General features: G+C 46.0%; 1 protein-coding gene across 3 annotated transcripts; it reads left to right on the forward strand.

The window, feature by feature from the left end:
* On the forward strand, window positions 4332-25579 carry NSFL1C (NSFL1 cofactor). 3 transcript variants are annotated; one of them, XM_018057640.1, is made up of 10 exons: window positions 4556-4825; window positions 7437-7534; window positions 13982-14056; window positions 15940-15945; window positions 16516-16681; window positions 17289-17381; window positions 18604-18713; window positions 19092-19229; window positions 23871-24035; window positions 25171-25579. In XM_018057640.1, the coding sequence occupies exons 1-10, from the start codon at window positions 4721-4723 to the stop codon at window positions 25331-25333; spliced, it is 1119 nt and encodes a 372-aa protein (XP_017913129.1). In that variant the 5' UTR covers window positions 4556-4720; the 3' UTR covers window positions 25334-25579. The 3 variants fall into 3 exon arrangements, with proteins under 3 accessions (XP_017913130.1, XP_017913129.1, XP_017913127.1); XM_018057638.1 differs by having other exon boundaries at window positions 4667-4825; window positions 15913-15945; XM_018057641.1 differs by lacking the exon at window positions 15940-15945 and having other exon boundaries at window positions 4332-4825.

Here is a 26678-nt window from a genome sequence, read left to right on the forward strand (position 1 = left end):
GGTTATAGCTGAATTTGAGTCCCACTCATATGGGTTCAAGTCCCAAGCAGGGTTTCCACTGGGTTCAAGTCTCAGCCACGTGGGTTCAAGTACCAGGCAGGGTTTTGGCTGGGTTTGAGTCCCAGCCACGTGGGTTCAAGTCCCATTCTGAGGGAAACAGCTTCAAAACCATTTCTTTGTGTGCTCTCCCACTTGTGCCATGTCTCCAATAATAAACTTTGTACCTGCTTTTACAGGTTTTGCCTCCTTGAGAAATTCATTTTTCAAAGAGGCAAATACCAGGGCAACTTTGCTTCCAGCCTGTAGCCCTTGGTGGTCTAGCAGCTAGGATTTCTAATTTTCATCCAGGCTGAAGTGAAGTTGCTCAGTCGTGTCTGACTTTTTGTGACTGTGTGGACTATAGCCTACCAGGCTTCTCCATCCATGGGACTTTCCAGGCAAGAGTACTGGAGTGGGTTGCCATTTCCTTCTCCAGGGGATCTTCTGAACCCAGGTCTCCTGCATTGTAAGCAGATGCTTTACCCTCTGAGCCACCAGGGAAACCCAGGCTACTCAGGTCCAATTCTTGGGCAGGGAACTAAGATCTCACTTTAAACTACTGCTCACTGGTGTCTCTTCAAGACCAAGCCCACAACTACGATTAACACTAAAAGGCAGTCACTCTACAGCCCCACACCTCCAGAATGTGTCTTTGTGGGTCTCAGGGTTGTCACTTCTCATAGCCACATGGCATCTGTTTTATGGAAAATGAAAAGTTTTCTTTATTGAAATTAGGTCATATCCCACAGTCTGCTCAACCCTCCTCGGGAGTCTGGTATGTGCCCTGCATCCTTGTGCTCAGATTTTCATCCCTGCATTTCTCACCTGGATATGCAGATGCTTGAGGTTTCATTTATTCACTCCTTCACTAATTCAACAGTCAGTAAGCAGCTGTTTAATGCTAGTGACTGCAGGTCACAGGAGATAAAATGAGAGCTAACATTTGCTGAGGACTCACTAAGCATCGGGCTTCCCTTGTGGCTCAGCTGGTAAAGAATCTGCCTGCAATACGGGAGATCTGGGTTTGATTCTGGGTTGGGAAGATCCCCTGGAGAAGGGAAAGGCTACCCACTCCAGTATTCTGGCCTGGAGAATTCCATGGACTGTATAGTCCATGGGGTCGCAAAGAGCCAGACATGAGTGAGTGACTTTCACTTTCACTAAGCATCAAACCTTGCTCTCAACAGTTCACATTGAATTCTCATACCTCTAAGGTAGGAACCATGAGGAGTTCCACTTTACACATCAGGAAACTGAAACTTAGAGAGATAATCTGCCCAAGATTACACAAGCAGTAACAGCTGGGTTTTAACACCACACGTGTGTTCTAAAGCCATACTGTGTTGGAAACAGTCACAGCTCCTGCTCTTCACAAGGATTGTGGCCCTTTGGGAAGACAGACACTTAACATGCCGCCAGAGGACATTCACTGGCAACTGTCTGATGGAGCCTAGGAACGTAGAAAGGTATCCTTGAGGAGGGGATACCTAAGCTGAAACTAGAAGGATGAACAAGAGCAGATCAGTGGATGGCTCCTGCATGCTGAGTTGCTTCAGTCATGTCCAACTCCTTGCCACCCCATGGACTGTAGCCTGCCAGGCTCCTCTGTCCATAGGATTCTCCAGGCAAGAATACCGGAGTGGGTTGCCATTTCCTCCTCCAGGGGATCTTCCCAGGGATCGAACCTGTGTTTCTCATGTCTCCTGCATTGGCAGGTGGGTTCTTTACCACTAGCGCCACCTGGGAAGCCCAGTGGATGGCTCAGTGGTAAAGAATTGGGCTGCCAATGCAGGAGACACAGGTTCAGTCCCTGGTCCAGGAAGATAGCATATGCTTTGAAGCAACTAAGCCCATGCACCACAACTACTGAGCCTGTGCTCTAGAGTCGGGGAACCGCAACTACTGAGCCCATGTGGCGCAAGTACTGAAGCCTGTGCACCCCAGAGCTCATGCTCGGCAAAAAAAGCCACCACAATGAGAAGCCTGCACTCTGCAACCAGAGAGTGGCCCCTGCTCCCAAAACTAGAGAAAAGCCCACACAGTGACGAAGACCCAGCACAGCCTAAACAAATAAGTAAAAGAGTGACCAGGGGAGGAGGAAGAGAACAGCATCCCAGGGAGGGTGGCAAGAGGAAAGAGGGCAAAGAAGCTGAGCACCTCTGTGACAGGACTGTGTCTGAAAAGGTGCCCTTGGAGCAGAGGCTGAAGAAAGCAAGGAAGCCATGAGGGAAGGGTGTTCCCGGCAAAGGGAGCACAAAGGCTCTGATGCAAATACCTGTCTGGCACCTTCCAGGAACAGCAAGAGAGGCAGTGTGCCCAGGGCAGAGGAAGCTGCTGAGAAACCTAGGAGATGAGATGGAGAGCTAGCTGGTGCACCTCACAGGGGCCTTCCAAGCCCTCAGACATTTTTTTTTTTTTTTTTAACACAGATTGAGATGAAGAGTCACGGAAGGGTTGGGAGAGAGTGCCTTGTTCAAGGCTCTCACAACGTGAACAGCAAGAGTGATATTCGCTCAGTCTTGTCCAACTCTTTGCGACCCCATGGACTGTAGGCCGCCAGGCTCCTCTGTCCATGGAATTCTCCAGGCAAGAATACTGGAGTGGGTAGCCATTCCCTCCACCAGAGCAAGAAGGCAGGGACTTTGTCTTGCTCCCTGCTAATGCCCAGCCCTGTAAGAGCACGAAGAGGGGGCAAGAATACACAGAAGAACTATACAAAAAAGATCTTCATGACCCAGATAACCACAATTGTGTGATCACTCACCTAGAGCCAGACATCCTGGAATGCCAAGTCAAGTGGGCCTTAGGAAGCATCACTATAAACAAAGCTAGTGGAGGCGATGGAATTCCAGTTGAGCTATTTCAAATCCTAAAAGACGATGCTGTGAAAGAGCTGCACTCAATATGCCAGCAAATTTGGAAAACTCAGCAGTGGCCACAGGACTGGAAAAGGTCAGTTTTCATTCCAATCCCAAAGAAAGGCAATGCCAAAGAATGCTCAAACTACTGTACAATCACACTCATCTCACACACTAGAAAAGTAATGCTCAAAACTGGCTTGGAGAATTTTCCAAGCCAGGCTTCAAGAATACATGGACTGTGAACTTCCAGATGTTCAAGCTGGATTTAGAAAAGGCAGAGGAATCAGAGATCAAATTGCCAACATCCACTGGATCATCAAAAAAGCAAGAAAGTTCCAGAAAAACATCTATTTCTGCTTTATTGACTATGCCAAAGCCTTTGACTGTGTGGATCACAACAAACTGTGGAAATTTCTTAAAGAAATGGGAATACCAGACCATCTGACCTGCCTCCTGAGAAATCTGTATGCAGGTCGAGAAGCAACAGTTAGAACTGGACATGGAACAACAGACTGGTTCCAAATCAGGAAAGGAGTACGTCAAGGCTGTATATTGTCACCCTGCTTATTTAACTTCTATGCAGAGTACATCATGTGAAATGCTGGGCTGGAGGAAGCACAAGCTGGAATCAAGATGGCCAGGAGAAATATCAATAACCTCAGATATGCAGATGACACCACCTTTTTGGCAGAAAGTGAAGAACTAAAGAGCCTCTTGATGAAAGTGAAAGAGGAGAGTGAAAAAGTTGGCTTAAAGCTCAACATTCAGAAAACGAAGATCATGGCATCTGGTCCCATCACTTCACGGAAAATAGATGAGGAAACAATGGAAACAGTGACAGACTTTATTCTTTGGGGCTCCAAAATCACTGCAGATGGTGAGTGCAGCCATGAAATGAAAAGACGCTTACTCCTTGGAAGAAAAGCTATGACCAACCTAGACAGCTTATTAAAAAGCAGACACATTACTGTACCAACAAAGGTCCTTCTAGTCAAAGCTATGGTTTTTCCAGTAGTCATTCATGGATGTGAGAGTTGAACTATAAAAAAGCTGAGCGCTGAAAAATTGATGCTTTTGAACTGCGGTGTTGGAGAAGATTCTTGAGTACCTTGGACTGCAAGGAGAACAAACCAGTCAATCCTAAAGGAAATCTGTCCTGAATACTCATTGGAAGGACTGATGCTGAAGCTGAAATTCCAATCCTTTGGCCACCTGAGGTGAAGAACCCACTCATTGGAAAAGATTGAAGGCAGGAGGAGGCGAGGACGACAGAGGATGGGATGGTTGGATGGCATCACCGATGGGATAGACATGAGCTTGAGTAGGATCCGGGAGTTGGTGATGGTCATGGAAGCCTGGCGGGCTGCAGGTCCCTGGGGTCACAAAGAGTCGGACACGACTGAGCAACTGAAGTGAACTGAACTGAAAGAGCACCAGGCCCTTGGTTCCACTCAGTTGAACAAGTGAATGAACGAAAGAATAAATTAATGAAATGAGGAAACGACTCAATGAATAATGTGAAACTGAATCCTCTGGGGATCTTTCATTCCACAGGTACACAGTGGAGGACCCGCCCCGCCTCTCATCCTCCCCGCCCTCCCTTCCCCGCCATTAGACTGAGGGTCCGGGCTGCGGCCGCCAGAGGGCGCAGAGAGGCGGCGTTTCCCGCACGGAAGGTTTTGCGTTAGGCACTGTATGGGGCGGGGCCTGCGGGCGGGCTCCACTCGGCTGGACCTGGTCAAGCGGAGGGCGGAACGCCGCGGCGGGGCTGAGGCTGTGCAGTGATACCCGGGGCAGTTTGGGCGGCGCACCGGGCGAAGATGGCGGCGGAGCGGCAGGACGCTCTGAGGGAGTTCGTGGCGGTGACGGGCGCCGAGGAGGATCGGGCCCGCTTCTTCCTGGAGTCGGCCGGCTGGGACCTGCAGGTAGCGCCGGGAGGGGGGCCGCGTCGGGCAGGTAGGATACCATGGGGAGCAGACACCTGGTGCCTCAAGCCTTCGGCGGCCGAAGCGCACAGTCATCCCGCCGGGCTGCGGCCCGACCCAGGCCTCAGGGTCCTGGGGCCGCTTGCCACGCGTCGCCAGCTCGTCCTGGGCGAGGGGAAACGCAGGCCAGCCCAGGCCCGGACTGACCTGGTCTGTCGGGCCTCGTTTTCCCTTTCTGCCTGGCTCTCGGGTAGGCGAGCCTTTGGGCACTGCCGCAGCCCGCGTGGAGACGGGGACCCTGGGGGCGTGGCTGCCGCGCCAAGTCTCAGCTGCAGCCCGGGCCGGACTGACCAGCTCCCGAGTGGAGCGGGGCGGCGGGGGCACGAGGTGCTCGTTCATTTCGATTACCGCAGCCCCAGTCACACGCCCCCTCTGTACCTACATGCTGGGAGAAACTGGGTTGTGACGCAAAGTTGGATCCTATTCATCTTTATTGAGTAACTTCTCTGTAAAATGGGAGTCTTCTTGGAGCTTATCGTGTAATTCACTGGCAGGTATTAGACATACATAAAATACTTACTGATTGAGAAGAGATTAAGATAAACTACACCAGGCAGGGATTTTGGTAAACTGTTGAATCCTCTGTGTCTAGAACAACACCTGACACGTAATAGGCACTCACTCAGTGATTAATTGTAGAAAGAATTGCATACATGTTTTTGGCCAACCTACATCTTCGATGGATGATGATGATTAATATTTATTGAGTGCCTACCATGAGTTTTATGTATCTTAAGTTATTTGCAGTTCATGGGGTTGCAAAGAGTTGGACACGACTGAGCGACTGAACTGAACTGAACTGAACCATGAGCTTTATGTATCTTAAATTATTTAAGCATTGCACTTTGAAGCTGAGGTTTAGGGAAGTTAAGTAATTTGCTGAAAGCCTCACTAGCTACCAGGTGGAAGAAATGGCATTAGAACTCAGTTCTGTCTGATACCAGAGCCCAAGCTCTATTAAGCTCTGCCACCACGTGCCCTGGCACTTTACATACATGATTTGGTTTATCCTCGCCACACTGTGAAGTGAAGAAAACTTACTCATTTGAGGAAATTGATGAATTGGAAGCTGAGAAGGCAAGTGATAGGCCCAAAGTCACACACCCAGGGATTAGGATGTGAACTGGGTCTGCTGACTTCACTATTTACATGCTTCACGAAAGCATAAAGTTAGGTAAAGCATCACAACTGCATAGACATATGGTGTAAAGCCCCTGTGCTGGGTGAAAATGCAAAGTGCAGCTTCTGCTTGAAAGACCTAGAAGCTCCCCGTGTTACAGTTGGCAGGTCATCAGTCTCCGTCTCCTCATGCTGTTAGTGTGGGAGCACGCTCACGTATGTGACGTGACTTGCCCACGACTTGGACATAGACCCCCCTTGATACCAGTTCAGTGCATGTCACGTAGCACAGTGCATCCTGGCTGGCTTGCTGAAGTGTGTCGTGTAAAAGGCACGCTGCTTCCTACAGGCTGGTTGTGTCCCACAGCAGCTCCCTGTCTCCTGCAGTGTGGTGACCTTGAGGACAGGAGCCTTGTCTTGTCATCTCTGTAGACCTCATTGAGCTCTTACTTCATTGTGCAGCGTGTCAGTCGATCGGTTCTGTCCGACTCTGCGATCCCATGGACTGCAGCCGATAGCCCGCCAGGCTCCTCAGTCCATGAGATTCTCCAGGCAAGAATACTGGCGTGGATAGCCATTCCGTTCTCCAAGGGATCTTCCCTACCCAGGGATTGAACCCGGGTCTCCTGCAATGCAGGCAGATTCTTTATTGTCTGATCCATCAGGGAAGCAGTGATTAGTAAATACCTATGCATTGAGTCCGTGCATGAAACATCCAGTCACAAATGGCTAAAAGAGGTCCATATTCTTTCTGTATATATAGAGCTAAGACATGACTGTGCATAAATGTTAATGGATCCTCTCATCCATTTTGCACAGTTGGTGAGATGGGTGTCCCCATTGCACAGACTATGAAACAGCCTCAGAGAAAAAGTAAGAGTAGTCATCTGTAGTGACCTCACAGTTTCCAACTCCTGGCTGTCACCTGAGAGCGGAGAGCAAGGGCCTGAGTGCCTGGGATCAATCCTGGCTCCACTCTACCAACTGTGTACCTCAGACAGTTTTCTTCCCACCACTTCTCTGTCAGCTATAAGATGAGATGACCATAGCACTAACTCCATAGGGTTCTGTAAGGATTAAATAAGTTAACACAGATAGAGTTGCACGCAGAACGACGCAGCACATAAATAGTGTTCAGTAAATGTACACTGCTTCTACTAGATCACATTTCCTCATAAAGTGACATTGAGCAGTGTCTCCATCCCAGCTTTCCTTTTTGCCTTCTTTTTCCTTTAGTAGGTGGAATTTGTTTCAGGTGATATGAAAACAGTTGGGCCACTAATCTTTTGGTTTTATTTTCTATGGCTCACCAGATACAGACTGCCTTATAAGCGTGGGCCGTATTTTTGTGTCTTTGCTCCTTTGTGTTCAAAGGGAATATGTTAGAAGAAGGCCTGTTTAAGGATCCTATGTTACTGCCTGTCTGTTTCAGATCGCCCTAGCAAGCTTTTATGAGGATGGAGGGGACGAAGACATTGTGACCATTTCGCAGGCAACCCCCAGTTCAGTATCCAGAGGCACAGCTCCCAGGTAAGGGCCAACTTCAGTTATTGCTACACTGGTGTGCTTCCAGCAGTGGTGGACTGTTTCCTGATTTGACAGAGGGTTCAGGCCTGGGCACCTGGACTAGCGGGTTTGAGGGAGAAAGACTGACTGGTGGGTAGTAGTTTCTTGCAAGATATTCCTTTTGTGTGGAGGTGTGGGATTCTTAACTGAGTGTGCTTTATGATCCAGTCCTGGAGGAAACCACAGGACCAACTATTTAAATGTTTGGGGGGAGGTCTCTTATTTATGAAATGTGAGGAGTGGCTTCTCCATCTCTGAAAGTTTTTAAGTTGAAGCTGAAGTGCTTCCTTTCAGGGAGGCTGTAGACGTAAAAGATTAGGCCAGATGACTTTAAAAAGGCTCTTTAAATATTTCAGGATGCCTATTACCCTATTAAAAAGACTTAGAAAAACTAAACCTGTTAACCCGCTCTTTCCCAAATTGATTAGGGAGACCTTGTCTTATTTTGTGAAGCAGTGTTAACCTTTGTGATCTCATTTGCATCCCCTGTCCTGGCCGCCCTGACTCCAAGATTCTTAGAGCAGATCACTACTGTGATCTGCACATTGCCGTAATTATTGCAGGACTGCATGAGACAGGCTGGGCCTCTTCCTTTAAAGGTGTGTGAACCACGTCTCCTTTCTCTGCTGAAGCCTTTCCTACTCTGGTGTATGTCCTCAATTAGTTTGAGTTTGCGTTCAACTCCAGAACACATATATAGGGTTTCTTTGCTGTTGTGAAGTGATAAATTGTGTTTCTCTCTGAGGACATCTGAGATTTAAATTAGATTTCCCCTCTTTTAAGAAGGAACACTAATCCCAGCTGTCATTGTTTCCTTCACTACTTCTCTATTTCCAGAGGAGAGACATAGGCAGGACATCTTTCAGTTGTTCATAGATGCTAACCTGTGAGGTGTCATTGATGACACAGCAGGATGTTACTGTCTGGGACCTGGTTGGTAGGGTAAGGGCTCATCTGCAGCTGCTCATAGAGACAGCTGATTTCCTGCAGTGTCTTTCACAGGCACACCAGATTACTGTTGGGTGTTGGCACAGAAATAGAGAGGAGGAGAAATTGAAACCTAGCTTGTGATGTCAGTCACATGTTCATACCTGTCTTCTCTGGTAGACCCAAAGTCTAATCCAAACAGTGGTTTATTAGAGCCTGGGCTTGAAGCCAAACTGCCCACCTTCATACTAGAGCCTAGGCTAGGAGCCTGACCGTCCACCTTTATGTTAAAGCCTAGGCTGGGAGCCTGATCACCCACCTTCATGTTAGAGCCTGGGCTTGGAGCTTCACCACCCACATTCATGTTAGAGCCTAGGCCGGAAGCCTCACCACCCACCTTCAAATCCCAGCTCACTGGAGAGCTTTGTGACCTTGAGCAGGTTACTCAACATCGCCAGTCCTTCAGTTTCATTACTTGTCAAATGGGAAGGATAGTAGTGCCTATTCACATGGGCAAATAAATGAGTTAATACAACATGGAACATGTTAACTGCTATTACTGCCATTTTAGTATTACCATTAGTAGCATCCATTCTCACCTTCCCCATTCTTTTATTTGTTCCCTGTCTCATTCCACAAGTTCATATGTTAAGAAGAGTTAAAGAACCAAGGAAATAGAGTTTATCATTAAGACCAAGAGAAGTAAAAGACTTGCACACACATGCAGTTCTAAAGGTCTAACTTTGCTTTGGTTAAGCCTCAGACTTGGTACTGGGCTTAGGTGAAACCAAGGAAAAGGGAGAGGGCACGCACCATGTGTTACATCATTGTTCTTGTGCAGATGGTAAATGCTAATTGCATTCTCAGGAGAAGGCAGGCATGTGTTAGCACCCAAGAGGAACTCTGTATGGGGCCTGCCTTTCCCCTTTGACCTGACTTGCAGGACACTTAGCCTGCTGCGGAGCTCTCCCCGCCCGCGACTGTCATCTTCGCTTACTCTTTCACGTTGTCACTGCCTCCGTGCACAGCACTCAGTTAGTAAGCTCCTAACATGGAGCCTAACCTCTTAGGAGGGATCTATGAAATGGATGTCAGAAGGTCCATAAATTACCTGAAATTGTACATAATAACTTGTATATATGTTGAACCTTTTCAGGCAAAAATATTCGTAGCTTTCTATCAGATATTCAGAGGGCTGTGGGACATAAAAAGGTTAACCATAGCTACAGGAGAAAGTCTAAACTCCTCAATAATAACAGTTATCATTTATTGAGCGCTTACCAGCTGCCAGGCACTGGGTTAAGCTTTTTTTTTTTTTTTTTGTGATGGGTTAAGCTTTTACATCTACATCTTTTTAATGCTTTACTACAACCCTGTGAGGTGGCTACTGTTATTTTTCCCATTTCACAGATGAAAACACTGAAGCTGGGCTTCTTCCCAAGATCACACAGCTAGTCAAACAAGGATTTAAAAGCAGATCTGTTTCTGCTTCCAGCATTCAGCTCTCAGCCAGAATGATGTACTGCCTCTGCCTGTGGACATTCAGCATCCTCAGGAGTTTTCAGTGAACCTGCCATCCTCATCTTATCCCCCTTTTCCTCCTTTCTTAAATCTTTATTTCAGCCAGCTGATTTGTTTGGTGTCTCAGTTCTGCCTTAGTTTTTGGTTCTTCTGCTTTTGTTTGAGCCTCTCATCTGACTCGACATGCCTGGTCTCTTGCTTCCTTTCCACCTGTGCAAATCCTTGGTGTCCTTTCATGTTTAACTCCCTCCCCACCTTCTCTACTAAGTATGTAATCCCCAAACCCAGAGGCAGCACAAACTCCATTCACAACCCATATCTGCATACTACTCAATGACATCTCTCCTATGTTGTCTTGAATTCTTCTGAGGATTACCAGAATATTTTCTCCCTGAGTAAATTGTAAGTTCCTAGAGGTGAAAGGGCTAGTATTTCAGAAGCACCCACCATCTGTCTGGCTCTGCCAGATACTCTTTCATACATTATCTTCTTATACCTCAGTAACCACTGTGGAAGTAGGTAGGGTGCTCACCATTTCACAGGTCTGGATGCTGAGTCTTAGTATGAATAACACGTTTGCCCTTACAGCAAATTCAAACCCAAACTCGTCTAAATCCAAAACTTCTGCTTCTGCTAACTACCTTCTTTTCTAATATCTCCCACCCCTGTACCTAGCACAGGGTTGAGTAAGAGGAATGCTGTTATTTCTTCCTTTTTTTTCTTCTTTCATTCAATAAAACTGTACTTTCTTAAAATGCTAGGGACCACCGTTGTCTGATTCTCTAAAACTATAGTGTCTGATATGGTAGTCTCTAGCCTCAGGTAGCTGTTTAAATTAATTAAAATTAAATAAAACAAACATTCAGCTGTTCATGCTCAATTACTGAATTTTAAATGCTCAATAGCCCCATGTGACTAGTGGCTTCCATATTGGACAGTACAGATACAGCATTTCTGTCACTGCAGAAAATGTTAATCTGACAGAGCACCTTTGTGCCGCTTCAGGGTGCCTGGAAGATAGAGTTCTGATCCTGAAAAGTTGAAATTTCTGAGACATTTTGCCAATTTGTGGAAGATACAAGACCCAGTATCCTTAAATTGGTGATGTCCCTAGGACATCTGTACTGTTAAGGTAACTCTCAGAACATTACTCCAGAACATTACTCAGACATGAGCGTGTGTCAGAATTACTTGGAGGACTCCTAAAACCAGATTACTAGATACTCCTTTTAGGGTTTCTGATAGAGGAGGTCTAGGGTAAGGGTGAAGGATTTGCATCTGTCTGAATTTCCAGGGTAAATGCTGATGCTCCTAGTTCAAGGACCAGCGGTTTGATAACTGCTGCTCAGGAGCAGCACTTGAAATGTGCTGCACTGTCCGCCAGCACCCCAGCTGTTCACAGCAAACCCACGAGGTTGGTGCTGGTGGTTTCCATTTTCACATGAGAAAATGAAGACTTGGAGAATTTCAGTAGCATGCCCAAGATCCCAGAGTTGGAAGCTAAGCTGGGATCGAGAACTTTTGGGGAAAGAGGCCTATAGCCAGAGCAAGTGGTTTGCTCAAGCTGGTGGTATTGGTGGTGGTCAGTCACCAAGTTGTGTCAACTCTTTGTGACCCCATGGACTGCAGCACACCTCTGTCCCTCACCTTCTCCCAGAGTTTGCCCAAGTTCATGTCCCTTGAATCAGTGATGCCATCCAACCATCTCATTCTCTGTCACCCTCTTCTCCTTCTACCTTCAGTCTTACCCAGCATCAGGGTCTTTTCCCTGTACACATGTGTATTTGAAGGTGTTTAACAATGGAGAGATAGAGAATTTTTTTTTCCCATAGATGATAAGCTGAGCATCTGTAGAAAAATCCGTTGGGAAGAGTAATGAGTGGAATTAGCTTTCCCAGGTGGTTCAGTGATAAAGAATCCGCCTGCCAATGCAGGAGGCCTGGGTTCGATCCCTCGACTGGGAAGATGCCCTGGAGAAGGAAATGGCAACCCACTCCAGTATCCTTTTCTGGGAAATCCCATGGACAGAGAAGCCTGGCAGGCTATAGTCCAGGGGATCACAAAAGAGTCGGACACGACTTGGTGACTAAACAACAGGCCTTTAAGGCACTAGGACAGATCTTAATCACTTGCACCCTTTTAGACCATATTGTGTAGAGCTTGAAGGAATGCCCAGGAGGTTGCTCTCAGCTCACTCAGGCAGGAATGTATTTGCTACACAATTTGCTGTTTGTCCTCCTATGTCTGGTTGGTAGAGCCTCAGAGGGTATTCTGTCCTCTGATTGTCTCCCTGAAATAAATCTTTCTTCAAGACTGAATGGGAGTAAACAACTCCTTGTTGGCCTCACTAAATTGCTATTACACCCTTCCCCTTGTATTAAAGAGAAACAACTTTTTTCCCCATAAGAAATACAGAAAATGTTTTTATAAATTGTATGTCTCATGATCTTGAAAAACTAAGATTGTTCCTTGAGGACAAATCTAAGCTAGGAAAAAAGTGGCAGTGTAAGACAGCATCAGAGGAGGGGGTTAACCTTTCTCATAACGTGTTTAGTGGGCCCCCTCCACTGCACCCTGTACTCGACGAACCTACAGCAGAAGCAGACAGGGGCCTCTTCACGCACATATTTGTGTCATTTCTGTTCCTTGATTTGTCCTTTAATGTGTTGCTGTCGCTGGTTTCTGTGTGTGCCTGTACTGCTTTCCTATAATGCCCTGCTGGTCCCCTTTCCCCACCATCACCACCATCCATCATCCAGGTGACTGATGGGCCTCTCGTTCATCAGCACTAGGTCCAAATGCCGCATTTCTCTGTGAAGCTTTTCTTGATACCACCCCCAGCCCCACCTAGAACAGAAGACTGCTCTCACGTCCCATGTGCTTTCCTTTGTCACAGCCCCTATTGCACAGTATTTAATGGATGGTTTCCAGGCCAGAGTGCCACTAACCTGTCAGCAACTAAAGGGTAAGAACTGTGCCTGATAATTTTATAGACCTAGCATCTAGTTCAGTGCCTGACACACAGGCATCCCCCCAATATTTAAAAATTATATGATGAAAATCACTATCCGGTAGTATGTTTTTAAAGTAGTACAGTCCCTATCCGGTTCCCTCCTCTCCCGTAGGAGAGCTTAAATTGGATTCCACTTTACTTCTTGATATACTTCCTATTTATTCTTTGTCCTGGGTGACCTTGAATAAATAAATATCACATTGTTTAGCGTATACACATAAGAGAGATAACCCTCTTCCACCTAGATCCTCTTCCTGCCCCACCAAAAAACCTAAACCTCAGTGTCCGCAACTTTTGGCAGTTGATGATGGGGGTTACCTTTTTTTAACTCCCCATGAAAATCACTGCAGATGGTGACTGCAGCCATGAAATTAAAAGACGCTTACTCCTTGGAAGAAAAGTTATGACCAACCTAGATAGCATATTCAAAAGCAGAGACATTACTTTGCCGACTAAGGTCTGTCTAGTCAAGGCTATGGTTTTTCCAGTCGTCATGTGTGGATGTGAGAGTTGGGCTGTGAAGAAAGCTGAGGGCTGAAGAATTGATGATTTTGAACTGTGGGTGTTGGAGAAGACTCTTGACAGTCCCTTGGACTGCAAGGAGATCCAACCAGTCCATTCTGAAGGAGATCAGCCCTGGGATTTCTTTGGAAGGAATGACGCTAAAGCTGAAACTCCAGTACTTTGGCCACCTCATGGGAAGAGTTGACTCATTGGAAAAGACTCTGATGCTGGGAGGGATTGAGGGCAGGAGGAGAAGGGGACGACCGAGGATGAGATGGCTGGATGGCATCACTAACTCGATGGACGTGAGTCTGAGTGAACTCCGGGAGTTGGTGATGGACAGGGAGGCCTGGCGTGCTGCGATTCATGGGGTCGCAGAGTTGGACATGACTGAGTGACTGAACTGAACTGAACTGAGATCAATTTGCTCCTTTCTGTGTCTCCAGCGATAATAGGGTGACATCCTTCAGAGACCTCATTCATGACCAAGATGAAGACGAGGAGGAAGAGGAGGGTCAGAGGTGAGTCTTTGTTGAGGGCACAGTCCACATGAAATTCTGTAATAATTACCTGGAAGGGCTTAGAAGGATAAACATGCTCTATTATCATTAACCATTAGTTGTGGGCTAGTCATACACATACTAGGAATAGTTTTCTACTCCCTGTAGCTTAGAAGTGATCCCTGTCTTCTTACCATTTGTTTTTTTCATTCGAGGTTTGTTTTTTGTTGTTGTTTTAAATTTTTAAAATAATATGTATTTATTGAAGAATATTAGGGAAAAGGAAATAAATCTATAAGGAAAAAAGCCATTCATAGTATCACAACCCAGAGGCAGCCAGGTATCAATACTTTTCAATAATTTAGGTGTATTTCCTTCCAGTTTTTCCTTAATTGAAAAAGTAATATAGTACATAATAAACAGGAAAATGGGCTTACAAATGTATATTCCCCTGTTATACAGAGTACTGTTTTTTGTTGGCTTGCTTTTAACCTTTAGGAATGTTATAATAAAACTGGTGTCCATTTTGGAAAATACAGCATAATGAAAAAAATATAACACTCACCCACCCTTTGGTTACTACAGTTAATATTTTGGCATATTTCTACTAAGTCTTGGTTCTGTGTATAAAGGTAGCCTGTTGATACTGTGTTTTACATGATGAAGGTCAGATAAGTTTGTTTCTTGCTTTTGTGGAATTAATGCTACACCTTGATATATAATGCTGCATATTTCTTTATGTCATTAAAATTCTTGATAAGTGTTTTCATTGACTATAATAATAGTCCATGATATGGAATGTTTGATGTTTAGATCATTTTCAGTTTTTTTTACCACTGTAGATGTCAATGCTGTGAACATCTCTGTGTATCAGGTTATCTTAGTTTCTAGAAATGAAAATACCGGGTCAAGGCCATGAATATTTTTAAGGCATTTGATCATAGGTTCCTAGTTCATAAGCCAGGGCTTTGAGATCCCATAATAAGGACCTTATAGAACTTTACCTGGAATGAACAAGGATGAACTGGCTGCAGCCTCATTTTATAGGGTTTGGTTCTCCATGGAATCTGCCTGGGTCTGTCAGACATTCCTGAGGAACACTGTGTAATAACCATTATGGAAATGCAGTTACCTCACTGTGGTCAGTCTTTGGGAAGTGAGCTCAGAAATTGCATATGTTCTGTTCTTTGTTTTCATCTGTGTAGTGACTTTTGCCTTACCTCAGCATTCTATTTAAATATACTCAAAGTTCAGGAATAAATGTTAATTTCAGTGTTTTAATGCCCCTTGAAAGACAGTGTCATCACGTAAGTGAATGCCCAACTCTTAAATAACCTCTTCCTAGTTCTCCTGCCTGGTCACATCCTCCAGGCAGTGACCTTTTACTTCACATCCGGAGTTACCTCTTTGGTCCCTCAGCATTTCAGACCTAATGACACTGGTCCTCTTGTTCATGCCAAGGCCTAGGGTTTTGCCTCCATTCCCTGGGTAATGTCAAGACATAGAAGGCTGAGGCTAATTTTTATAGATTCTCGGTTCTCCCCACTGAGATGTGCTGTTGACTTAGCTGTGAATAGGAGTGAGAAGGAAGCAGCCAGCCAAAGCTATATGACTGCAGATTTTCAAACCCAGGTTAAAAAACTAAAGTGCTAACTTAATCTCAAGCTTTGCTTGGCCCATTACAAAGCAGATGTGGGTATCTTGGGGCTTATATTTGAGCTTCGCTGACCACCTCCAGTACCCGCTCTCATCATCCTCCTGGTGTGTGTCGCAAGAATTGCAAGGCGAAGTGAGGCTTGGGTGAGCTCTCAGTGCGGTATCAAACCACCTTACATGTGTGCTTTACTCTGTGCTTGTTCTTTTGCATACATCCGCTGATTTGAACCTCACGGCCCTGACTTAAGGAACAGGTAGGTAGGGCATGTGGTTCTTCCCTTCCATTTCAAAGAAGGAAAGTGAGGTATAGCTCAGTGCACTGGCTTGCCCAGATCACTCAGTGACAGAGCCAACAGTGGAACCTAATTGCTTGTACTAACCACGCCACTGCCACCATTAATCCGGAGCTGCTAGTGGTAGCTGCTTCTCGCCGTGAACATAGTGATCATCTCCTGGAAAAGTGTTGGTGTTTAATTCCCAGAGCTAATGTGCTGTTGTGCATGCCTGGAATGCCCTTTTCTGGTTTCTTTACCTGATAAACTCATCATCCTCAAGGTTCAGCCCAGAAAACACCCTTCTGGGAACCCTTGACTGTTCTCCTTGATTCTGTATTCCCAGAGACCCCTTCCTTACCTTTTTTGTGGCTCACACTGCAGTATGCCTGCCTGCCTCTTTACATGTGTCTCCCCCTAGACAGTAAGTTCCATAAAAATGAGCATTGGTACCCTTTGCCTCATTGTGCCCAGCTCCTAGCCCAGAGCCTGGCACATGCTCGGTTATGTTTTCTAAGCGTATTTGGTGTTAGATGTGTATTTTCTGTGCAGGTTTTATGCTGGGGGCTCAGAGAGAAGTGGACAGCAGATTGTTGGCCCTCCCAGGAAGAGAAGTCCCAACGAGCTGGTGGACGATCTCTTTAAAGGTGCCAAGGAGCATGGAGCTGTAGCTGTGGAACGAGTGACCAAGAGCCCTGGAGAGACCAGTAAACCAAGAGTGAGCATAGGGGGTTGATGTCTATGCCCATAGAACTGAGGTTCCAGAGCAGGGGGAAGGAGGCCTTCGTCACCCAATAGTTAGTGACTGAATTTGTTTTTGTTTTTCATTTGCTCACTTCCTCTTGTGCAGAAGAGCAGTGCAGTTTCTCTTACCTTTTAACATGAAATCAAGATTTGGGGTAAAGTTTTTAAACCTGTGGTCTAAATCAGTTTCTGCCAATTGTTTTGTTTGGCCTGATCAACTTGATTTAATGTCTTGCTTTATTTTTTTTATTTTAATTAAATCAGTAGCCATCTATTTTACATAAAATCTGAATTTCTGCTTTCTTTGTGAAAATCAAAAAAGTATCTGGTGTTATCCTGCACCGAGATTCCAACATGGTCGTGATTAACTAGATCTTAGTAGCAGCCATTCCCTTTAGCCAAGAAGCACTCTCTCCAGCCACACCTTTCCAGTTTTTACCCCAATCCTGACCCTGTAGCTCTGAGTTTGCTACTTAGAGAAGGCATACCTCCTAGTTAATAATCTTGAAATAACATTTTGTCTGAATAACTTGATCACTGTTGACCCACTCCTTAGGTGTTTGTGAACTTGTCTTTTATAGCCATTTGCAGGCGGTGGCTACCGCCTTGGAGCGGCACCAGAGGAAGAGTCTGCCTACGTGGCAGGAGAAAGGAGGCGGCATTCCGGCCAAGATGTGAGCGTGCATCCATCTTCTTTTTTGTTTTGTTTTGTTTTGCATCCATCTTCTGTAGGGAAGCTCGTGGACTGTTTAATCACTTTGGGGGAGAAGTTAATCCCATGAATCAGCAGCCTCTGAAAGGGAAGAGGCAGCACATTTGCTGTGTCATCCATGAATGAAAAGGCTTACCTGAGAATCACAGACAGCTCTCATCTGGCTGGATGGTGGCAGGGGGAGCTGGATAAGTTGGGGTGGGCAGAGTGGATGGACAAATAAAGGAGTTTTCTGAGCATTCCATGAGTCTCAGGCAGAGGGATAGTGATTCCAGGGTTCTCTGGTGCTGTGGACAAGGTTAAAGATCTTGGTCTTTAGACCCCCACCAGGGAGGCTTGAAACATACTTTTAAAACTTTTTCTTATTGTTATTCAGTCCTTTTTCCCCTGTGCATAGGAGGTCCCCCCTTCTCTACTAAGTGTAATAATGCTATGAGTCAATTTTGAAGTTTATGCCATGAACATTTTTTATTTTATTGATTTAGTGTTGTGTTAATTTCTTCTGAACAGCAAAGTGACTCAGCTGTATATATTCTTTTTCAGTGCCATAACTGTTTTCATATGACCTTGTGAACATTAGTCTCCATAATGCTTTTGTTTTTAATCATTTTGGTTTTTTTGCAAAACAAAGTCAAGCAAGAAGGAAATAAAAATTCTATCTACCAGCTGCTAATATGAGGCAGCAGCTGCTAATATGTTGTTCTTTAGCCCTCTAGACCCTTTCCTGTCGCTATGTACAGGGAGTTAACAAATTTTGTAGATATCATTTTTAATGACTGCAAAATAGTCCGTGTAAAATTTGCCATGCTAATGTAGTTGAGCACGAGCTGTGTGCCAAGCACGCTGGCAACCCTACAGATAAGGAAGCTACAGCTTCAATCAATCGAGTCATGTGCTCAGTGCCACTTAGTGAGTGAGTGGCAAGATCAAGACGCACATCCTGGTCTGACTAAATCAAAGCCTATTCTCTTAACTCGTGCCATATCACCTTCTTATTTTACGTTAATACTTATTTCATTGGTTGTTGATTGTTCTCCTTGTGCATGAGTATATATGTTTGTCTGTCTGTGTGTTTTAGTAATGACACAGTAAAATAGTAAAAAACTCGCTAATTTGCAGGTTCACACTGGTGTGCTTGCCAGGTTCCTGACAATGTATGGACTGCTTACCTCCTGTTGTCATAGGTTCATGTAGTGTTGAAGCTCTGGAAGACTGGATTCAGCCTGGACAATGGTGAACTCAGAAGCTACCAAGACCCATCCAATGCCCAGTTTCTGGAGTCTATTCGCAGAGGGTGAGCAGAAAAACCCTTCTTCAGGTTCCATGTCAGTGAGTGAGATGGCAGATGGGAAAGAAGAAACCAATTCAAATGTTTATTATTTAAGAAATTTAAATTTTTAAGTAGATTTAGCACAATTGAGAAACAGATTCACAGATTTGCTTCTAAAACCCTGTGTATCTACTTTTCCACTTTGGGCCTAGGTCAGAGCCAAGTCACCAGATATGACTCTAGGCAGGCATGAGAGAAGGGGGCGGCAGACAGCCGCTAGAGCAGTCAGCTCCCCATGGAGGCCCATCAGTTGGAGATGAGAAGTTTCTCCTCCTTTTGTACCCATCACTGTCATTCCCATCCTGCTCTTTGTGGGCCCTAGCACTGCCTTTTCTCCCACAGAGAGGTGCCAGCAGAGCTGCGGAGGTTAGCTCACGGTGGGCAGGTGAACTTGGACATGGAGGACCATCGGGATGAGGACTTCGTGAAACCCAAGGGAGCCTTCAAAGCCTTCACTGGCGAGGGTCAGAAACTGGGCAGGTAAGGAGCAGCATGGGTGGGGTGGAACTGTGTGGGTCACTCCTTGGGGGCCCAGCAGACCCTGTGCACAGCTCACTTGATGCAGCTCTTTACTGTTTATTACAAAGTACTTCAGATTTTATCTTTATGGGAGGAAAAGTATGAGAACATAGGCTTTGGCGTTAACAAACCTAAGTCTAAATCTCTTCTTTGCTTTCTAGTCATATAACCTTAGACTGTACAGCCTCAGTTTTCTCAGCTTAAAGGGGCTAGTAAGGGTCCTTATCTCCTGACTACTATTGGGAGGAGCACATAGAGCATTGTCCCACAATGATCAGTGAAGGTAACACGTCGCTGCTTGGACTCGATCATCTAGGATGCTCAGGGCAGAGAGCACCTCCTCGATGGTTCTAAGGCTGAAGCACGTATTCAGGTCACTTGAGGTGGAGATTCAGAGGGGTTAAGGAATCCAGCCAGCCTGCAGCAGCATCGTTCAGGATCCAGGGAAGCTCACGGACATTGTTGCCCCTGTGCAGGCTGCTGCTCCAGTGTTAGAGGAGCTCTTATTTTTGCTTCTCTGCTAAACAGTTCCTGACACTTACTTTGTCATTCCCTGTGACTGTTTTGCCTTGTGTCCTCTGCCATTATCTCTGTCTTGCATTCAAACCCCTCATATTAACAGGATCTGATTGATTGATAGTTCCTGTTACCTCTGATCAGCAGAGCTCTCATACCAGATCGTTGACAAACCCACAGACAGGCAGCCTTTTCTCAGGGACCCACTCAGCTTTGGCTGTGCATGGGGTCACTTGGTCAGTATTCTTCTGAGGGATCCGTGCACACAAGAGGCTTTCAGCGTGGTGACACACAGTACAGCCCGTCCTTTCCAGAAGGAAAGCTGAGGCTCCTGGACTCCAAGGGCTACCTTTAGGTGCTCCCTGCGGTACCACCAGGACTAGAGCCTGGTCTTCTGATTGGCACTCCTTCCCACACTTCTGCACAGCATGACCCTTTTTCTGATCTAGCTCTGGCAGCTTTTGAGCTCAGTGCTGCCCTTGCTCACCTCACCATCATGTTCAGGAATCAGAGTGTGGTCTGCCAACAGCTGTGTTCTTTGCGATTCTGACTAGCCCTCTCCTCAAATCCTCTGCCTTCCTGCTGGCCATTCGTGCCACGTCAGGAGCAAGGGTCATAGCTCTATTAAAGATAAGACTGCGGTTTACCAGGACCAAAATACTGAAGTCACCCTGCTCGCACCGCTTCATCTCCCACATTGGGGCCTGTGGGTTAGTCTGGGACAGCTGTTCTCAGAGTGATCCATCTGTGACTTTCCTGTCAGTTGTGGTCGGCTTTGTGGAGCACCACTTAAATTTTTTTCCCATACATTATTGAAAATAAAGTGTGTTCATCTTCTAAAATAGAAAATACAGATAAAGAATAAAAGCTATTCTTAAACCTAACAGCCAGATATATCCAGTTAGTATCTGATGGTGTGTGTGTACAAACAAATGTTCTATGCTCTACTGTTTTGCCTAGTCAGTGTAGTCTGGCTATTGTTCCAGATCAGTAAATGCATTTCTACAATATTTTTTTTAATGCTAACATAATTTTCTATCCTCCGTATGTGCCATAACTTAACTGGTGCCTGCTATTAAGTACTTATGTGATTATCAGTATTATGAACATTACAGTAGTTATCTAATAAAATCTTTATATACCCCTGATGTTGTACTGGAAGTAGTACAACAGGTAGCTCAAAAGATCTTCACATTGCCCTCCAAAACATGGTACCCTTCTTTGACCCACCAGTAGTTTTAAGGAAGGACTCAGAACACCTTGCAGTTTGGGTTTGTCTGGCTTCATGGTATTAACCGAAAATGCTTCTTCTTTTGGAATGTCTTAACTGTATTGTGTGTACAGAACAATACGTCTCAAAAAATTAAGATATTTTAAGGAGACTTAGGATGAAGTGAAGTGTTAGTCACTCAGTCGTGTCTGACTGTTTGTGACCCCATAGACTGTAGCCTGCTAGGCTCCTCCGTCCCTGGGATTTCCCAGGCAAGAATACTGGAGTGGGTAGCCACCCCCTTCTCCAGAGGATCTTCCCGATCCAGGGATGGAACCCTCGTCTCCACGTGCGTTGCAGGTGGATTCTTTACCATCTAAGTCACGAGGGAAGCCCTCTGTTTTAAGATGGGACTACGTTATTAGTGCAGATGATGAATCAACAGAGCTTGATAATCAGACATGATGCTTGTCAGCTAAATAAATGTTCATTGCCAGTTCCACTTTGATTTTCAGTTCTAGCTTTAGTTTTACCAATAAATTTTACTGTGCTTTCCATCGTTGTCTTACTAAATAAAATGATCAGGAAGCCAACTGTTTTAAGAAATTTTTCTCAAGTTTCCCTCAAAAATCGGTCAATCCTTGTTTTTTCTCCAATTACCTAGAAAAATAAAGTGAATAAATAGATTTTTCTTAGTTCAGAAATTTAAAAAAATCTTTCAGTTGCATGAATTTAGGTTTTGTTTTAGGTTTTGCATTTGTTTGTTTGGATGGGAACTATCTGAAGATTTGAGAAGCCTGCATTTGATTTCGAGTAGCAAACACCACGAGTGCACTTGGGATGGGGTGAGGGTGTCACTGCTGCTGGGTTGAGCTCCGCTGCTCACCGTGCTTGCTGTAGTGCTCATCTTTGTAAAACAGGTGACAGGGCCTCAAGACTCAGCATTGTGGCAGCAGAGCACCTAGTGCCCAGTTTATTCCTACTACAAAGGAAATGAGCATTCATGTGGTTCAGCTTCTCTCTTGTTCAGGCCTTTCTGGCAGGCAGCAGCTTCAATGAGTTACCTGTCGTACTTGGAACTGTTATAAACAGTTGAGGGCCAGGCTACTTAGAATCTAATTAGAGAGTTGACTTAATACTTTTAAAACTAATGAACAGAACAGAGTAGATCTTAAGCATTTACAGGTGCAACATTTAACTTTCTGTGATGGGTGTAATTTATCTGTGTGTCTCATCTTTTGAGTCCCACACGTTGTGAGGTCGATACATAGAAGAAGCTTTTCTCATAGCCAATAACTGTGGCCAGCGTTCTCTTCTGATCTCCACTCTATAATTCCGGATTTTTTATGTTCACAGAAAGTAAGTTCAGTTTTTAGTTCTTCCTTGCTGACTGTGTGCTCTGGGGCAACATTTCGTGGACTGTTCCATGAAATGATCTTTAGGAAGTTAACATGAAAAAAGAACATGGTGGTCAAATAAGTTTGCCTTCACTTCACAACCTCTCAAAGTGTTAGTCTTTCAATCATGTCTGACTCTTTGTGACCCCATGAACTGTAGCCTGCCAGGCTCCTCTGCCCGTGGAATTCTCCAGGCAAGAATACTGGAGTGAGTTGCAGTTCCCTTCTCCAGGGGATCTTCTTGAACCAGGGATCGAACTCGGGTCTCCTGCAATGCAGGAGGTTTCTTTATGACCTCTCAAGACCTTTAATATGTTAGTGGCCTCTGACACTGTTGGTATAATATGTGACATTTCCAGAACCTTCCTGTAGATAACTCAAGGGACTCAAGTCCCAGGGAACACACTTAGGAAAGCACTTTCAGTTGGATTTGCTAAGAGGACCCTTTTTAGGTTGTAAAGCTCAGAGGAAGAAGTGAGGTGGAGGAAATGATCAAATTAGAGGCTTTGGGGGAAGGCAAGGGGATTCTCATCTAATGGCCTCTATTCTCTGCAGAGGTCTAGGCCAGGACATCTGCTAAGAGAAAAAGGATAACGCCTCCACACAGTTGTGGAGAATTGGGAATTTGTGTGCATTTTGTGTTTGTCCACCTCCCTGAGTATAACACCCCTTTAATTCTCACAATGGTCCTTGTTAAAGAATATCGTTACTACTCTTATTGAAACTCAAAGAGCTTAAATAACTAGCCCAACACCACCATAGGTAGTGGGTGAATTCAAACCCTGGTCCATCTCATTCCAAGATCTGAGCTCTCCACACTGCAGCAGGTACCATGTCCTGTTCATATTATATAATTAATCCCTGTCCCTGTAGTGCCAGGCACTTGGTTGGCTTTCCAGAAATCTGAACTGTCTCCTGATAGTTGACCGATGAGTACGAGATACCCACATGAGTGAGGCTGCACTAGGGCAGGCAGGCCTGAGAATTCCATCAGAGGATAAGAATCTGGACTTGTCATTTACATCCCAACAGTCACCTGCCAGGCTGTGTGACACCCACCTCAGTTGCAGACTTGGAGTACCCCCTTCCATTCTGCCCTTAGCCTCTCACTGGGGCTAAAACTCATCTGCTTCTGTTGGGTCCTCCAGCGTCAGGTCCCAGTCTCTTCCATCCCAGGCTTTCTTGCATACTGCTTTCTTCCCTTCAAGCTCTTGTTTAGTTGTGGACATCAGGGAAGAAGGGGGTTGGTAACTTGCCCAACTCCAGGAGTGAGGGAGCTGGCAGTAACCTGGGGGTTGAGGTGAATTCTGCTGGACCTCTAACTTCCATCAGAGCAGGGATTCTGTCTTGTCACTCCTTATGTCAGTAGCAGCAAACAGCACCAGACATAGCAAATGCTCAGTAAAAATCCTTGACAGGATTCCACTCCTGCTGGGGCTTTGTTTCTGTTCATGTCTTGATGCGATCCTCTCTCCTCAGCACTGCCCCCCAGGTATTGAATACCAGCTCTCCAGCACAGCAGGCAGAAAATGAAGCCAAAGCCAGCTCTTCCATCTCAATCGATGAGTCACAGCCTACCACAAACATCCAAATACGGCTTGCTGATGGTGGGAGGCTGGTGCAGAAGTTTAACCACAGCCACAGGTACCTTGCATTATGGGGCCTGGCTTATTCTAAGAGAGTCCCAGAAATTCCCACAGATAAGTGAGTAGAGGGAGCAGTTCTCCCCCCTAAACACCAGCAGACTCTCCAGGCTCTCTCCGGAGGAGGCAGTGGGGTAGGAAGCTATGCACGTCTGAAGCCTTTGGTTTGGTCCCCACTCTTCCATTAAGTGTAGCCAGTGACTGCTCCCTCTCCCTCGTGTGGGTCACAGATTCCTCAGATGGATTTGTTCTGAACTGTTTGTTCATAGGAAGTTTGATGTGAAAGCCCAAGAGTAGAACAGATGAAATCTGAACTGCTGTGGTTGATGGAGCGGGGAGGGGACAAAATGCGGCATCCCACTCACTCATCCCACTCAATCCACTCCTCTACCTCCCAACCCCCAGGAGGCCTCTGACAACCTCTAGGCTATGAAGGTCTCTGAAATCCGGACTTGGAGAATTCTAGAATTCTAGAATTCTGTTCTGTCTCAGCTCATCTGGGCCAGATCAAAACAAACTGCCTCCGCAACTTAAAGATGGGGAAGCCGAGGCACAGAGTGATGAAGGGATTAGCAGGAGAAGACTGTTGCCAGTAAAGATATTTGGCAAAACAACTCTTTTTTCCCCTAAAATAGCAGTGTCTGTATTTCATCAGTCATAGGCCATATAAGTCAGGACTCATGTGGGGCCCAGGGAATGGCTTGCCTTGAGTGTTAACAGGCTTCATATGAGGTTAGTGTGGAGCAAGTGTATTGAGGATCATAGAAGAGGAATCAGGCAGAGAAGCCCCCGGGAAGAGGGACCAGATGTGAACAGAGAGCACAGCACGATGAAGAACTGAAGAGGGGACGTAGGAGAATGGGGGAAGGAGGCTGGTGTGTAATTAGGCGGGACTTGGGACTACAGTCAGGAGGTTGGTGTTTATAACAAGGAAGACGGGAGCAATTCTGAAGGATTTTAGAAGAGTGACATGAGCTCATGTGTTTCCAAATGAGCATTTTGGCCACTCTGTGGAGGATGGGGTGGAGGAAGGGACCTGGGGATGTGATGTGGCCTCCCTCTAGCCTGGGGGTGAGGGGTGGGAGTGGGCAGCAGGCAGCAGAGAACACCACTCACCCGCCTCCCTACTCCACCAGGATCAGCGACATCCGACTCTTCATCGTAGACGCCCGGCCGGCCATGGCTGCCACCAGCTTTGTCCTTATGACTACCTTCCCGAACAAAGAGCTGGCTGACGAGAACCAGACGCTGAAGGAAGCCAACCTGCTCAATGCCGTCATCGTGCAGCGGTTAACATAACTGCCAGGCCCGGCCAGCAGCCTCATCTCCCCCCGTGTCTCCCATGGCCAGCTGCCCTGTGGGGACCATCCTTCCACCCACTCCTGCACACCCTGCATCCAGTGCCACGTCTCCTCCGTAGCTCTGGGTTCTTAGATCTCAGTTGGACATTTGTTTTCTCCTTAGTTGCATTTCCTGGGTTTTTGTGATGATCAATGGACTTTAAAGAAAAAAATAAAAACAACCAAAAAAAAAATATTTGAAGGAGCATCACCAGCATGTTGTACAGTACGTTTCCCACTGAGGCAGGCTTTGATTACCATGAAATTGTATTTGTCTAGGGTGTGTGGAGGTGCCTTCCTTCCATCCTCTCTGTGTAAAAATTGCCTGTGGCACATAACACCCACCCAGAAGGTGTGACCCCTGCCACCCCTATGTAGGGAGGAAAGGGGGGAGACTTAAGAGAAAAAGGCTTTGTAGCACTCATTACATAAGAACAAATTTCTTGCCTGGATAAAACTGGCAGCAACAAGAGTGCCCTGAAGCGTGAGGTCAGATTCAGAGGCACACAGTCCCTCTGCTCCTTTTACTCAAACCCTGGGAGGTGTATACTCCCCAGGCCTTGGCCAGTTGAGATTCTGACTACACCTCCTGTTTGGCCCTTTCCTCCCTCATCATCCGGGCTGCTGTGTCATTGCTTTATTTCATGGAGAGATCTGTCCCTGAGAGGTAGGGGAATCTTTTTACTGGGAAACAGCTTGTGCCAATTCAATGAGTTCAGAGTCAGGGTGTCTTGGCCTGAAAGAGAAACAATCAGCATATCACCGAGCTCCTGTTAATGTGTGGCAAAGCACATGTTGAAGAGGTGGGTTCCCTATGCTTCAAGCTCCTTGTGCTGGCATTTGTAGGAGGCTCTTGCTGACTAAAGTTAGAGTGTAACAAAGATGGCTTTGGTGTGCAGGCCCGAGTTCTGACTTGCACCAACTTAGGCAGTAGTCCCCGCCAGGCCAAGACCCTCCCCATATGAAGTGTGAGTCTGGGAGAGGAGGGCCACTGGGGTCTTGGATGGAAGCCTTTCCACCCCCTGTTAAGTGAACTCCAGAATCAACACTGACTCAGAATCTCCTGGTTTCAAATCATAATGTGGCTCAGTCTGTTTCTAAGCAGTTATCACCAGTCACTTTCTCTTTTCTGCTTCACTCGCTGCAGTGAGCCAAGAGCTAACACTGCTGGTCCTCAGAGTGGCGGGGAGGCCCTGGGTTTCCAATCCAGACCTATCCTGAGAAAGAGCGTTGGTACTTCTGATCCCAGAGAGGCAGCTGGGGCAGGGCTGCAGGGTGTCCTGCAGGTGGAGAGAAAGGAAACC

The sequence above is a fragment of the Capra hircus genome, chromosome 13 (genome assembly GCF_001704415.2).
Source record: "Capra hircus breed San Clemente chromosome 13, ASM170441v1, whole genome shotgun sequence".
NCBI lineage: Eukaryota > Metazoa > Chordata > Mammalia > Artiodactyla > Bovidae > Capra > Capra hircus.

Coding starts and splice junctions, on each gene's coding strand:
- NSFL1C (XM_018057638.1), top strand. CDS start 4,721: ATGGCGGCGGAGCGGCAGGACGCTCTGAGGGAGTTCGTGGCGGTGACG. Junction 14,057..15,912: donor GAGGAAGAGGAGGGTCAGAG/GTGAGTCTTTGT, acceptor ATACATCCGCTG/ATTTGAACCTCACGGCCCTG. Junction 19,230..23,870: donor GAGGGTCAGAAACTGGGCAG/GTAAGGAGCAGC, acceptor CTCTCTCCTCAG/CACTGCCCCCCAGGTATTGA.